This window comes from Anoplolepis gracilipes, chromosome 7, assembly GCF_047496725.1.
Source record: "Anoplolepis gracilipes chromosome 7, ASM4749672v1, whole genome shotgun sequence".
NCBI classification, from domain to species: Eukaryota; Metazoa; Arthropoda; class Insecta; order Hymenoptera; family Formicidae; genus Anoplolepis; species Anoplolepis gracilipes.
Genome location: NC_132976.1, coordinates 7,251,092 through 7,264,317, shown reverse-complemented (window position 1 = coordinate 7,264,317; position 13,226 = coordinate 7,251,092). Strand labels below are relative to the sequence as shown.

The 13,226-nt window shown below is 35.0% G+C and overlaps 1 protein-coding gene across 5 annotated transcripts in view; it reads right to left on the bottom strand.

Annotated features, from left to right (window-relative positions):
* Tei (irregular chiasm C-roughest protein teiresias) overlaps positions 1-13,226 on the bottom strand; it is a 324,556-nt gene that overhangs the window by 4,688 nt on the left and 306,642 nt on the right. For all 5 annotated transcript variants that reach the window (XM_072896416.1, XM_072896415.1, XM_072896413.1 and 2 more), the window contains one exon: positions 2,128-2,306. In XM_072896416.1, the coding sequence (XP_072752517.1) occupies positions 2,128-2,306 (179 nt within the window). The remainder of the gene's footprint in view (positions 1-2,127; positions 2,307-13,226) is intronic.

Below are 13,226 nucleotides of genomic sequence, written 5' to 3'. Positions count from 1 at the left end.
AATATCCAATAATATTATCGCAATATTCGATGATCAGGAAAAACTATACCAACTATAAAAACCATTTTTTAACGATACGTATTTCCTTTCTACATAGATTGCTAACACGGATGCTTGTTTTAATTTCACCATGCATTGTTTGAATCTCCCTACAAAAAGTAATGAGCAAAAACATTATATACATACATTTTTATAAGATTATATACATATATATATATGTACATATATATTTCCAAAATATTATATCTACGAGTTGTAAGTGTAGTAATGTACGTATACATGTATTGTCACATTCACGTCGTCGCGCTTGCCAATAAAATCTGCAATTTTCAATGGTATCGACCGAGTTAGTCGTTACTCGCACCGCGAAATCAGACTGCACGGGCGGAGCGAAGAGGATCAAATGTTAATAAAAACAAACGCAACATCGGGTGCATCGGCAAATCCCTCGCAAAGCTTCGTCGCATTGTTTGCGCCCGCCCGGTCCTGCCGGCGGGACTGAAAAAAATGGTTAATCCGTCCTTTTTATGATGCAGCTATCTCGCGGATTCCGTCTCCGCTCGGGCGCGAAAAAAGAAGTTTGCCGGCTGCGGAAATGAAATAAGCGTGTATATGTATGTATTCGCGCACGAGCTTGTCCCTGCATAATATTCCCGTACTATGTATCTCGTCACTATACGCTTGCCGCCACATGCTCTGCATTCCTTCTCATCTCGTTCCCTCCGCTTGCGCGTTTTCGCGACGCAACGCGACCATAGCTGTTCTAGTTCTCATAGTTCTCCATTCTCTCTCTCTCTCTCTCTCTCTTCTTCCTATGACAAGTCGTGTTGCAGTATCTCGGATATCGCGCGAACGTCCGCACCAGGATAGCGGCATAATTTTCGCGTCAAAGGACTAAACGGGTCTCCGGGGGAGCGTGTAATCCTCGAACGGATGTACAAACATAATTCGTGTCGTATTACAAAAGATGACGGATTTGCATGAAGCAAACCCGCGAATCACATTTTTGCCCAGCATTTTTATAACGCACGAAAGCACGATATTGCTAAAAAAAGATGATGCATGACAAATATTCAAAATGGTCGGCTAAATTGTTTGTCTTTTTAAAACTTAGTTATTTTATCTAGTTTTGTCTTATCTAGTTCAGAATGAAAGATCTAAATCGATAAACAAATAACGTAATATCTATATTATTAATATATAACTAAATAATAATTATTAAATATTGGGTATCTATGATTATAACACAAATATTAATTAGTTAAGTATCGAGTATTGCTACGAAAGATGTAGCGTAGGACTTTGAGCGGGTAAAGAAAATTTATATATTTGAGGAAATTACATTTAACTGTTAAATATTGCTACAATATAAGAAATTAATATTTACAAACTATGGATCAATCTATTTTTTTTTTTTTTTTTGTGCAATTTTGTTATAGAGCATGTATTGTTTACCGTGCAAAAGTTTGCAATATTCACTATTTGTAATTACTTCCCTTCTGTAAAGTGGAAACATGTATATATATATATATATATAAAACGCGCTTTGAAAGTATAATATCATTAATATTAGCTTACTTGCAGAGTTTCGCGAAAAAATAACATTTTGGGAAGGAAAACAAAACAAGATCAAATATTAAGAGATTTGTAATGAATATCAACAAAAAGTAGTCAATTTATTTTTATGCAATTTATGAAATAAATAAGCAGTCATTTAGACAATAATAAATAACATTCTAAAAAAATTTCTCATATTATTTTTTTTATTATTAACATTTCAATTGCAAATGTATTTAAAATGGAATGCGTTTACACTTAAAAAGATTACAAACAAATATGTGACAATTATTGCGTTCAAAAATATTATTTCACAATTTTTTATCTTTTTTTATTTGGAGAAGAAATAAAAATCGACCATTACTAAATTATTTGATCAAATGCGTTTCAACAACGCAAATGTAACTCAACGGACTGTAAATCTATTGTCGAATTAATCTATAATTCTAGATCAAATTATTTATGTAACCTGAATTTGACGAATTAATCTTTGAACATAGAGCAGAGGAGTTCTGTGAAGACATACGGGCATGCAAGCAATGTTTGATGCAGCAAGACATGCAAATTTACCTCGATTGCGAGAGCTCGGACCCCGTCGTGAGAGGGTGCATCCGGTGTGTAAACGCGCTCCTCCGATATCCAGAGAACCTTCGTGTAACTCGGCTCGGCGCAGAACTCGACGATAATGTCCAACGGCTCACCCTCGTTTGCCGTCACCATTTGACTCGGCGGATGAACCATGGGTCGTCCTGCAACGAAAATAAACAGGCGAACCGGTTAACCTTTGTCGAATCAGGGCGCAACCACCCTTTCTACCGCAACCATAAATCTACCCTTCGTCGCCACGGTAGTCGCTTTTTGTGCGTTTGCTGAAAGCTTTGTACCTTATTAACGGCGTAAATTTCCATTTAAATGGTCCTTCACGATTTTATTTCAATCGCGAGAATGGACACGTTCATTAAAATTGTCAAGTGAACGAGTGTCTTTTATAGTGCTTTTTCAACACATTCATCATTGCCACCGTTGTTTCTGGCATGTTAAAATTCAAGGGTGGCGTGTCAGGACTGATAGATGCTAGTATATCATAAATGAAAGGCGTATAGCGAAACACAGATCGATACATAATCGATTTTGCTATCGTCATTCTTACGAATTTACGCGCGCGTGCAATCGATCTTTATTTTTTTTTTTTAATTATTATTGACGGATATTTTTTGATGACGTGGCAATACGAAACTTAAACTTGCAGGATATAACAAAATATATAATATTTAGCACAATCAAGATAACATTTTTCGTGAACTAGATTGAGTTTTTTTGTAGATATTACTAGGATTTTTGATTGAGTAAGATATAAAGCGTAAATGTAGATAGGCCAATAATCGATTATTAACGAAAGAAAATGTCATGACGATATAGAAATTGCTCGCGTGTATTTTTTACACTTTCTGCACTCAAGATAAGTGTATTTAAAATTTGATTTCTGAAAAGAGGAAAAAGCACAAAAGTATAAAAAGTGTGCGAGATAATAAATTTATGATCAATTTTAAATGTTTTTTTAAATATTTCAGAGATTTTGAGATTTCGTTATTTTTATTTTTTATTAAATTCCAATTAATGCGATATTTAATTAGCAATATCTTCATATAATCCGCTTTTTTGTCTCATATCGCGTTATAATTTATCGACTAGCTATAGTTTGACGTATGATTTAATGCGGTTAAATATTATTAAACAGACAGATAGAAAATTAAACTTGTCTCTCTTCTCTGACACGAAATGATATCTAATATGTAATATTACTGTAACATGATGAACTGAAAAGTTCTGGAATCGAAATGTAGGACCTTAAATATATGACCTTTCCTGAACCTGTTCCTGGTCGTAAATCCGACCTTCGGTGACACTTCTGATGCAAGGGATGACCCAAAGAGGGACGATGGAGGAATCGCCGATTAGCACTACTGTCACCTACGACATTTACCACCCTCTTCTGTTTACCGGCGCCTTCTGCCTCGTTAACAATGAGAGATGGTCTCACTGACGGTATTAATAGAACAAGGCAAAACAAAAGGAATGTGCATCGATTGCGTAACATCAAAAGTTGGCATCTGTTGTGGGGGTCATTATTAAATACGATTGCAGTATCTTTTCTTAATAGATGCCGATTATGACTTTCTTTCGTATAAATTATATTATTCGTAGGAAATCCAATGCAAAGCGTATAATTATTAAGAATTGTATCAAAACTTTATAACAGACTGGCTTATTATAACATTTTTTATATATGAATTATTCAACAATCGGAATGAATTATTCAAACTGGAAATTCTTTCTTCATTTTGACAAAAATGTAAAAGTAAATTAAAAGTCCTTAATTATAAAGAATTGAAAACAATATATAATAGCTCTCTCTTAGAAAAATAATTTCCAAAATTACACCTTTTTAAGTCGCACGTTTATAGATTAACAGTCTGAAATAAACATATCGTTTAGAGCAGCTAAAATTGAAAGCAAATACGTGTTTGACCATGGCCAGTAAATGATAACAAAGTTAAACAATCTAAAGGAAAGATTACATCGATATTTAACAACGAGATAAATATGAGACAAGGTGAAGCAATGTACACGCGATAATATGGATTACCGAAAATTGACGTTCCGATATATGAATTCTAATTTTGTAATCGTACATTGTTTCGAGTTTTTTTTTTAAATATGCTCTGTTGAACTGACATGTGGAAATATCGAAATAATTTTTTTCACATCAACGAATATCGATTTATACATTTTTTATTTATAGATAGAAAGAAACTTGGAGTTAAAATTTTAACAAAAGATAGCTTAACGTTTGAAATAATTTGAATCCGTATTTACTGTGTGCGTCGAGCATTAAATCTAAAATTATATTATCTTTTAAAGTTGAATCTCTGTCGATTGTATTCTATTATATTAAAGTTTTTTTTTTAGTAATTATTAAAGTGCAATTATATTTTTTTAAGAAATCAACAATTAGCCAATAATGAATTTAGAACAATGATTTAATAAAACTGATTCACAATGCCGCTGATTTATGCAAAACGATTCGGCGAGACATGCAATGCAGTCGAAATGTAGAAACTTGACTTCGTACGAGAATGCAAGCAGCTCGTAGTCATGTTACCACGACGTGTATGTACAACGCTCGTGCGCACAAATTGCAATCATGGGTTTTCGATTTCCCAGCCTCAAGGCGATCGCGATTTCGCAAATTGTCTTGCGCACGCTACAGTTCGAATTTCCTCTCGTCTTCGATTACAGAGGTTTGGCGATAAAGCCTCGGCTTCGCGAGTTAGCGTTTCTGAGTCAGAAAATCGGACGAGATTGTAAAGTCTTGATAAAATAAGATTTTCTTTATTTTTCTTCTTAGCTTTTAGCCTCGAAGAAAATTTTCACCTGAATTGGACGAGACACTTCTCATTGTAAAGTAAATTACGTAAGAACAAGGCTCAAAGCTTTAGACGGTAGCGTAAACGTCCTTGAATTTTTCTTTATAGCTGGATTAGACACTTGTATTGTTCTAGTGATTGAAATATTTAGAGAGTAAAAAACAAAAAATCGTATAATCCAATATGATTTATTTCTTGATACCCCGTTATATATCTTTTGTTTCTTTCTTTCTGTTATATAAGAAATTGTTATCTTATTCTTTCTATTCACATAGATTCGATAATGTAATAATAATAAAATAATATATTTATAATATAATAAAATAATATTTACTAAAATTGTGCAATTTTTTCTGAACATGTATGCAAGATATCTCAAAAGGTTTGTTCGTTGCACACAATTATAATTGTCGTAAAAGAAAACAAAAAGACGTTATTGTCCACCGGTGTGTCTGATTTTCTCGTTATCTCGAGCGAATGCTAAAAACGGTTGGCAGTTGCTATAACAAATTGCACGATATCATCGGTTTTATCTACGCACTTTAGATAATTGAAGCGTGGATGTCGCCGTTTAACCTCGGTTACTACCTCTCTCTTTTGGCTCATTTTCTACCTCAGGGTAAGCGATCGTCCATCGACCACCCCCTTTCTTTCTCAACAGTCTCTCATTTGCACGGATCTCCTGCTATGTAGAGCGAACTCTCTGACCCGGGTGATCTGTGTAGAGTGAATAGAAGCGGAACAGTACGGGCAAGCAACCGTAGCATCGTTCATGAATATTCCTACAGCTGAAATTGCTCGAATATCTTGAATGGTGGTTGTCTCTACGGCAAGGGACGAATCTTTCTGCCACCCTTCCGTCAACTTCGTTCTGTTTCACGACAAGATGTGAGGGACGTCCACAAGCTCATATATAGACTTCCTTTCATCAGCTCATTTTTTTCTATATTTTTTGCACTCATGATGGTATCGGTCTAATATGCGAATTATGCAGATGCATGCTGGCTGCGTCACATGCCACGCATGATCTGCGTGCCGCATTCACGCCCGCAGAAGCGAATAAATTTTGTGAAAATAAAATAACTAAAATAAAATTTAAAAGAAAAAAAAGCTTTAGAGAGAATTTTCTCTTTCTCGGAAATTTATTTATAAATTATGAATATTATGAATATTAATTTGTAACTCGAAATTAAGTTGCAAAAATTAAAATTAAATAAACTACAGGGAATTATTCTACAGGGCATTGCAATATTGGTATAATTTTTTAAATGCAGATTTCATAAGTAACTGCACATTTTCAGTGTTTTCGAACATTTTGCTTACTAATATTATTTTTAATATTTTCTCATATTTTTTTCTCATCATGGTCATTACATTATTTATAAGATATTAATTTTCTCTCGACATTTAAATTTTATTTTTGTCTTCTATATCAAATAAGTTGTAACAATTGATAATTTATTTTAAGTAAGTTCTTATAAGCAGAATATATCATAAACGTAAAATAGTAAATGCTAGGATTATATTTATATAACGCAAACCTAAACTCTCGTACAAATTGTGCAATGAGAATAAAGCGAAATTGAGGAGAAATGTCATAAACAAAATGTTCGAGTGGGCCGATGAGTGCACGCCATTTGGTTTCACGGTGCGTATCCGCGATAACGATTACGAGGGTATTAACGATCGGTAATCGACAAACTTGAGGAAAGTGAGATAGAAATCCGTGAACTGCTCACAACTGCGAGACATGTCGAAAATGGGTCTTCTCTCAGAAAATTTCTTTTCCTGAATGACACTCTAAACGCACCGCGACGTTACCGGAATGAATCTCTTAGCAAGTTAAATGAATCGCAAGCGATTGCCTATAACGGCAACGTGATTCATTTCATTATACGCCGTTGGAAAGAACTTCGATGGAAACGATCGTCAAAGTAACGAATTTCCTCGTGACGACTCGGTATCGTTTCGTTCGCTTTAGAATTGAGGGCATGCACTTTGTCCGCCACGAAGTTTAGATCGATAGCGACACGGATTTGAATCTCCTCGCTGAACATTATCTAGCGTTTAAGGAAATTACGGATCAATGGCCCGTATTTCCCGTTATCGATGACTTTCATGATTTCTACGCACGATCTGTGTATGTGTAGAGAGATTTTTTTCCTTTCTAATTCATAGCTTTATATATACAATATTATATCAAATAAATGATTTTTGTGTATGTTAAGCTATTAATTTTGCGATAAATTAGAAAGCATTATAAAGAATTTTTATTTATATATGTAAATTTTTAAAAAGTATAATCCTCTATAAATATCTGAATAAATTTTAATTATCTCAATTTGTATGTATATACATATTTAAAAATAATTCGTTTTATTTTAAAATTTATAATTTAGGATTAAATTTATAATCTATTGAAAACAGAAATTGCTGCAATTGTAATCCATTTTGTAGCAATAAATTATTAAATGAATTTATTGATAATGAGTAAAATATTTTCTAAGATACAAATTTTCTACAGGATAAGAATATTTCATAAAAATTCAAGCTAATATCTTCTCTCTGAAAAAAGAAAGCATTGTTTTGTTTCGATATTGCGATAAATTTTCACGCGATAGCACCTTACTGCGATGCTTTATCGTTAAATCATGAGATAAGCCAAGCTTCCAATGGCTGCTCCAATTTACGTTCACGTTCCACTTAGACGAACAAATAATGCATGCGAGAGGAAGCGATCAGGCAGAGAGCGGATATTCGTCGTGGCATTAAATGAATTTCACTGAAAAAGTATGGTTCGATTCGAAATCTATCCGACAAAATTATTACCGTACGCGTACTATGACGCAACAAATTATTCCCTCACGTTCGCGCACGAACATAACAGCTTGCTAATTAATTCATCAATTTCCAATTCCGAAATCCGAGAAGACGACAGCGGCGTTGCGCATTGGATAACAGCAACTACTCAATGTACGTGTCACGATTACCGCAAGATTGCAGACATGCTCCGTGTACAGACATCGACGTGCGACAAACTCCTCAGGGGAATTCTCAAGAGATCTGAAGGCATAATATTCGACGATGTTTAAAACGAAGCCATTCTTCATCGGTTTAACAGGTCGCATCGATAGCGGAAACCGCTCGTAATGTGTTAACTTTGTTTGAAGCTCGCTTCGAACCATTAGTGGTTATGCTCGATGACATTCATTAATAATCTGGCAGATAAATATATAATATTTCACACTTTTCGCTAATACCAATGCATCTTCTTATGAAAAGAAGTTGAAATATGTTAAAATTGCATTACATATGATCTATTGCATATCTCTCTTCCTTGCAAATCACCATGAAATTATAATTTATTAATGCATAAAATCAATTGTGCTGGTCTGATATAACTAATCAATGATATAAGGAAAATATGTATTTTACGATTTCTCACATTAAGCTAGAATTCCTGCAAAATAAAGGGTCACAGAAAGGGAAAAGGAGAGGAAATTGTGGCGCACGAAAATCATATACCTTTGGGGGAAACGATATACATCCCAGAAAGTTCTGACAGTATCCGTGCGAGGATTCACTCGGTTACTCGTACTTCAAGGCGATAAGCATCAATGCTCATTCAGAGCACGTGATAACGTCCGCGAGGCGGTGCCATTGTTTCAAGATATTAGTAAATGTAGTAGTTATCTGTTCATTGTTCTTTGTAGATATGTATTAAAATGATCGAAATGTTGCTTACGGGTTTCACAGATATTGAAGTTGGATTAACAATTATTATTTTTCGCCATTCATAACTTTTACGCACGACTTTCATGTTTGTTATTGCTTCTTTTTACCTAACCTTTTTTCTTGTTTCATGCATGTGATTTATCTTACATAGATAATTTTAATTAAAACAATTTTTTAATTTCAAAGAGAGATAATACTATCTCAGTATTATCATATGTACGAATACATATGATAATACTGAGATAGTATTATCTCTCTTTGAAATTAAAAAATTGTTTTAATTAAAATTGTGCAATCAGAGAAGACAGATGATCTGATTACAAAATTATTTAAAATTTAAAATTGATACATTCCAGAATAAATAGTCAGAAACACGACAAATACTTAGACTTATTTTGATGTTAGCTTTATATAAACAAAATATTGATTAGAACCTGTATAATTTATCAAGATAAATTAAGATTAATGTTTAATTAAGACCAAATTGAACACTGTTAAAGAAGATAATATGCAGTTAAATTGCAGATAAAAAATATAATTCAAGCAAAAATATTGAACTATTATCGTTGTGTTTTTAATACTTTGAACATCTTTTCCTTAGCCATCGATATCATAGAGGGTTGAAAAGCTTAAATAATATTTTTTCATCTGTGTATGTGGAGCGCGACTATGAAATAGCTCTCAAGAGAGTGCGAATATTTGCATTGGGATATCATCGCGCCGTTTCGATTATTCGATTCCCTTCTATGATACCTAAAATTCCTTTTACAAGTTCCTTCACGTGAGGCGATGGACGACCGATTATGCTTTGAGTAAAAGCGAACGGGAGCCAGCGAGAACTTAAATTGAAGTTAGCCGTCCATCCTTCGTACTTTCAATTTGTCCTAAGTTAACACTGACGCAGTTCGACGGTCGTGTATTGCCTCTTCAGCTTTCGAAGCTTTCGTTTTTCCATCTCCGGAAACGCCGAGCGATATACGAGTGAGGACACCCTTGCCCTCGGGAAGGGATCCTCTCTAGGGACGATAAGGGATCGAGTTCGTAATTGTGTCAAAAGAACGAAGCCCGCGAACTATGCCCCTTCCGCGACTCGTACCCTCGCAATAAACTTTAGAAACCATCGTCGAATACGCCCGAAGGGATGAGCTCGATATTACTGTCATCGCATACGCGATGAAAAACGTTCAATTCTTTTCTCTAGATCCTACGATTTCGGCGATCTGTTTGACCCGAGGGGCCGCATTTTATCGGCAGGATGTGGTTGGTTTCGGTATTCATACGATACTTTTGGGAATGATCTCGCGTGAAATTATTCACGCGAGACAGCTGATATGAAACTGTTTCTATCGCCGAATTTAAAGCGGAACATTGAATTCACAACGTTATATCGTTCAAAATGCTATTGACAATTTTATTGCTATTACATTCAATATTCTATTACATTATTAGCACGTATATCTTTTACACTGACCGATGAATAGATCCGCAAACTTCTAATTTACATAGAAATTTTGAAAATTTTTAAAAATTCTTTTGCATTTTTTTGTTTTTCTTTTAATAAAAATCAAAACATTTATCCTTTAGGTAATAGATTAAATTTGTTTATCGTGATTTGATAAAGCGCATCTTCGTCGGTAAAGAATCACTTTTTCTCTCAATCTCTTTTAATCTTTGATAAAGATAATGAGCGTCAGCTAGCGTCTTACATCTTAATTCCTTGCCTCTGATGCAAGCGCTTTTTTCCATCCTTGTCCATTCTGTATTACGCTTCTCTCCTTCTATCTTAATTGGTAACCACCCCGACTATTTCCTTCAAGCACTATCATTACCATCAGCGCAGCATCCGTACATACCACGTGTTCATCGTTACTTCCCTCCCGGTCCCCGAGGACGTTGTGTGTACTACTCCCCGCAGGACTTCCACTTTTCCTCTAATAAGTTTATGCATTGTTCTTTCTCTCTCTAGTTGGTGCTTCCTTTTTACAACCTTGCCGCGAGTATGCGGAAAGTATTTTTGCCGGAAAATACTTTTTCTACTTTCCGCGACGCGAACAGAAAACTATATCATCCCGCTTATTTCTAAAAAATTTCAGTGCATATATTAACGTAAAATTATATCCTTACTGTTTTTGAAATATTTAATAGGCACTTTTTTTCTAATACATATAATATTTTTAATTTCCTTCCAAAAAAATCTTAAATTCTTTTGAGAATTTTAAAAAACTCATATTTTATATCTTTATAATAATATTTATATATAACTCAATATTTAGTAAGTACTAGAATGTATTGTTTCACACTTTGAACATTTGTTTACTAATTATTTTTTAATTTGGGATTTTATTTGCCTTTTTGCCGCTTAATATTTTTTAAAAGTTGCCTATCTTTTTAAGTATTTAATATATGTAATTTATTGTGATTAATTATTGTATTTGTGTGTGTGTGTGTGTACGTATGCGTACGTATTTGTACATTTTTCGCTTAAATACGTGCCGCGATTGGCGACACCTCATTTCTTGACCGGCGCGAATAATTGTCACGCAAGCGACGCATTTATCAGGCAAAGTGCCATCCGGCAAGAGTTTTACGAGAAACTTTTCTCAGCCGCGAGGTTTCACTCTCGTAGCGGTAATAATTTTATTTACAGCCGGCTGCACCGACATTTACGCGGCTCCGCATGGGCTCGGAACTTACACTTCCGTGTTAAAGTTACGAGTGTCACGAGAAATTTACGCGCCACGGCAGCGACGATGCGAATTACATGTATTGCGTGAATGGCGGCCAAGTTTTAAAGCTCAGCCGTGACAGTGTTTCGGATGACATTTTCGTAATCGAATAATCAATTAACTTTACGTCCAAACAAGATATGCGCATTGAAATGTAATTAAGCTAGCGTTGCTACTGTTTTAAAAAACATTAACGGTATGAAAGGTCGATATGATGGAGATATAAAGCGCAGTCACATTTATGAACGGAAGAGAAATAGGCTGTCAGCAACGCGTCGTAAAATGTGCCGCGGAATTGCCAGCCAGCACAATAGCTTTCTCGCAAAAATGCGTTGTTATTTTTCAGCCTGACAATTTGGCATTCTGGTGTCCGCATTGTTCGCCGATAACTTTTGGGCGTTTCCCGTTACGTGTCACAGTACGCCATTGTTTGAAGTACTAGAACCTTGGCATACCGAGTCTGCTAGTTAGGATGATTATAGACAACAAAGCGTAGAATTACGAAAAAGCTCAAAACGTTTTGTACAGCAAGCAATATTGTAGAATATCAATTATACAGTTGTTATATTTTAGTGAGACATTATGTTACCAAAGTAAAATTACACTATGACAAATAAAATGAGTAAATTTTTCAAGGGATAAAAATGCGTAAGACAAAGTAATTGACGAAAGATAACAAGTTCTTTAAAAAAAGAACTTGATACGCGTTAAAGTTTAAAAATTTGAATTACATCGTATATCATATTTATGTATTGTATATTTGTGTAATAAAACGTTAAATTTCTGATAGTATCTTCAAAGAAATGTTTAATACTTTTAACTGCTTTTTCTGTTATCGATGTCAATAGAACGATATTGAACTACATGAAAAATTAAATATTGACCGTAAAAACTTAGAAACTAAAAGCACACACAATGGATACACTGCGCTGTTGGTTCTATGCACGAGATATAATTCGAGAAATGGAATGGAATTGACAGATACATATCAGACTCAGCATCCTTTTAGTTACCGGACGGCAACAAGAGAGGAAAAAAGGCGAAAGCGGAAAACATGGTAAAACCCCGCGGCGCCTTAATCGCATTTTCTGTTTTATTTTCGGTGATGGTACCGTCACGTTGGACAGCCACAAAAGCCGATTTCGCAGAAGTAAACAGCCAAGAGGTAAACTGACAGATAGATGAGACGCAAGCGAGAATTCTTTAACTTTTATGTGCGAGAATCAACCCTCCTTTCGATTAACGGCCCGACCTTTGACCTCAGTCACAATCTCCGCATAGAGGAAACCAATCGCGAGGAGGGTGCAAAGTACGTCGCGGTCCGCACTGAGAAATGTTACTGCCGACAGAGAGATTGCGGAAGAAAAAAAGGGCGGAGAACGGAAAAACCTTTGCGGCGAGCGAAATTGCGAGGCGCGAAATTTCCCGAGGCGGAACGACATTGCTGCGCGAATTTGTCGGATAATATAGGTTAATCCCTTAATCGGGGTTATTAGATGAAATTTTATCCTGCAGGCTTTAGCCAGTACTTTCGCCGACTATTCTGTGTGTCCGCGCACAGACATTAGCGTACCCTTATTAAATACCTAATAACGCTTATGAGTTAATTCACTTTTCGAGAATTTTTAAAAGTCATCCGAGGCTGGTGGAAGTTGGAAAATAGAGAGTGCGGAAAGGACAATTGTTCCCGTGCTATAATATCTTATAGCGTACTCATTATGAAAATGCGCATATCAAAATTATGGTTTCTTTTTTTATTACGTGTTTGCAATGTTATTAA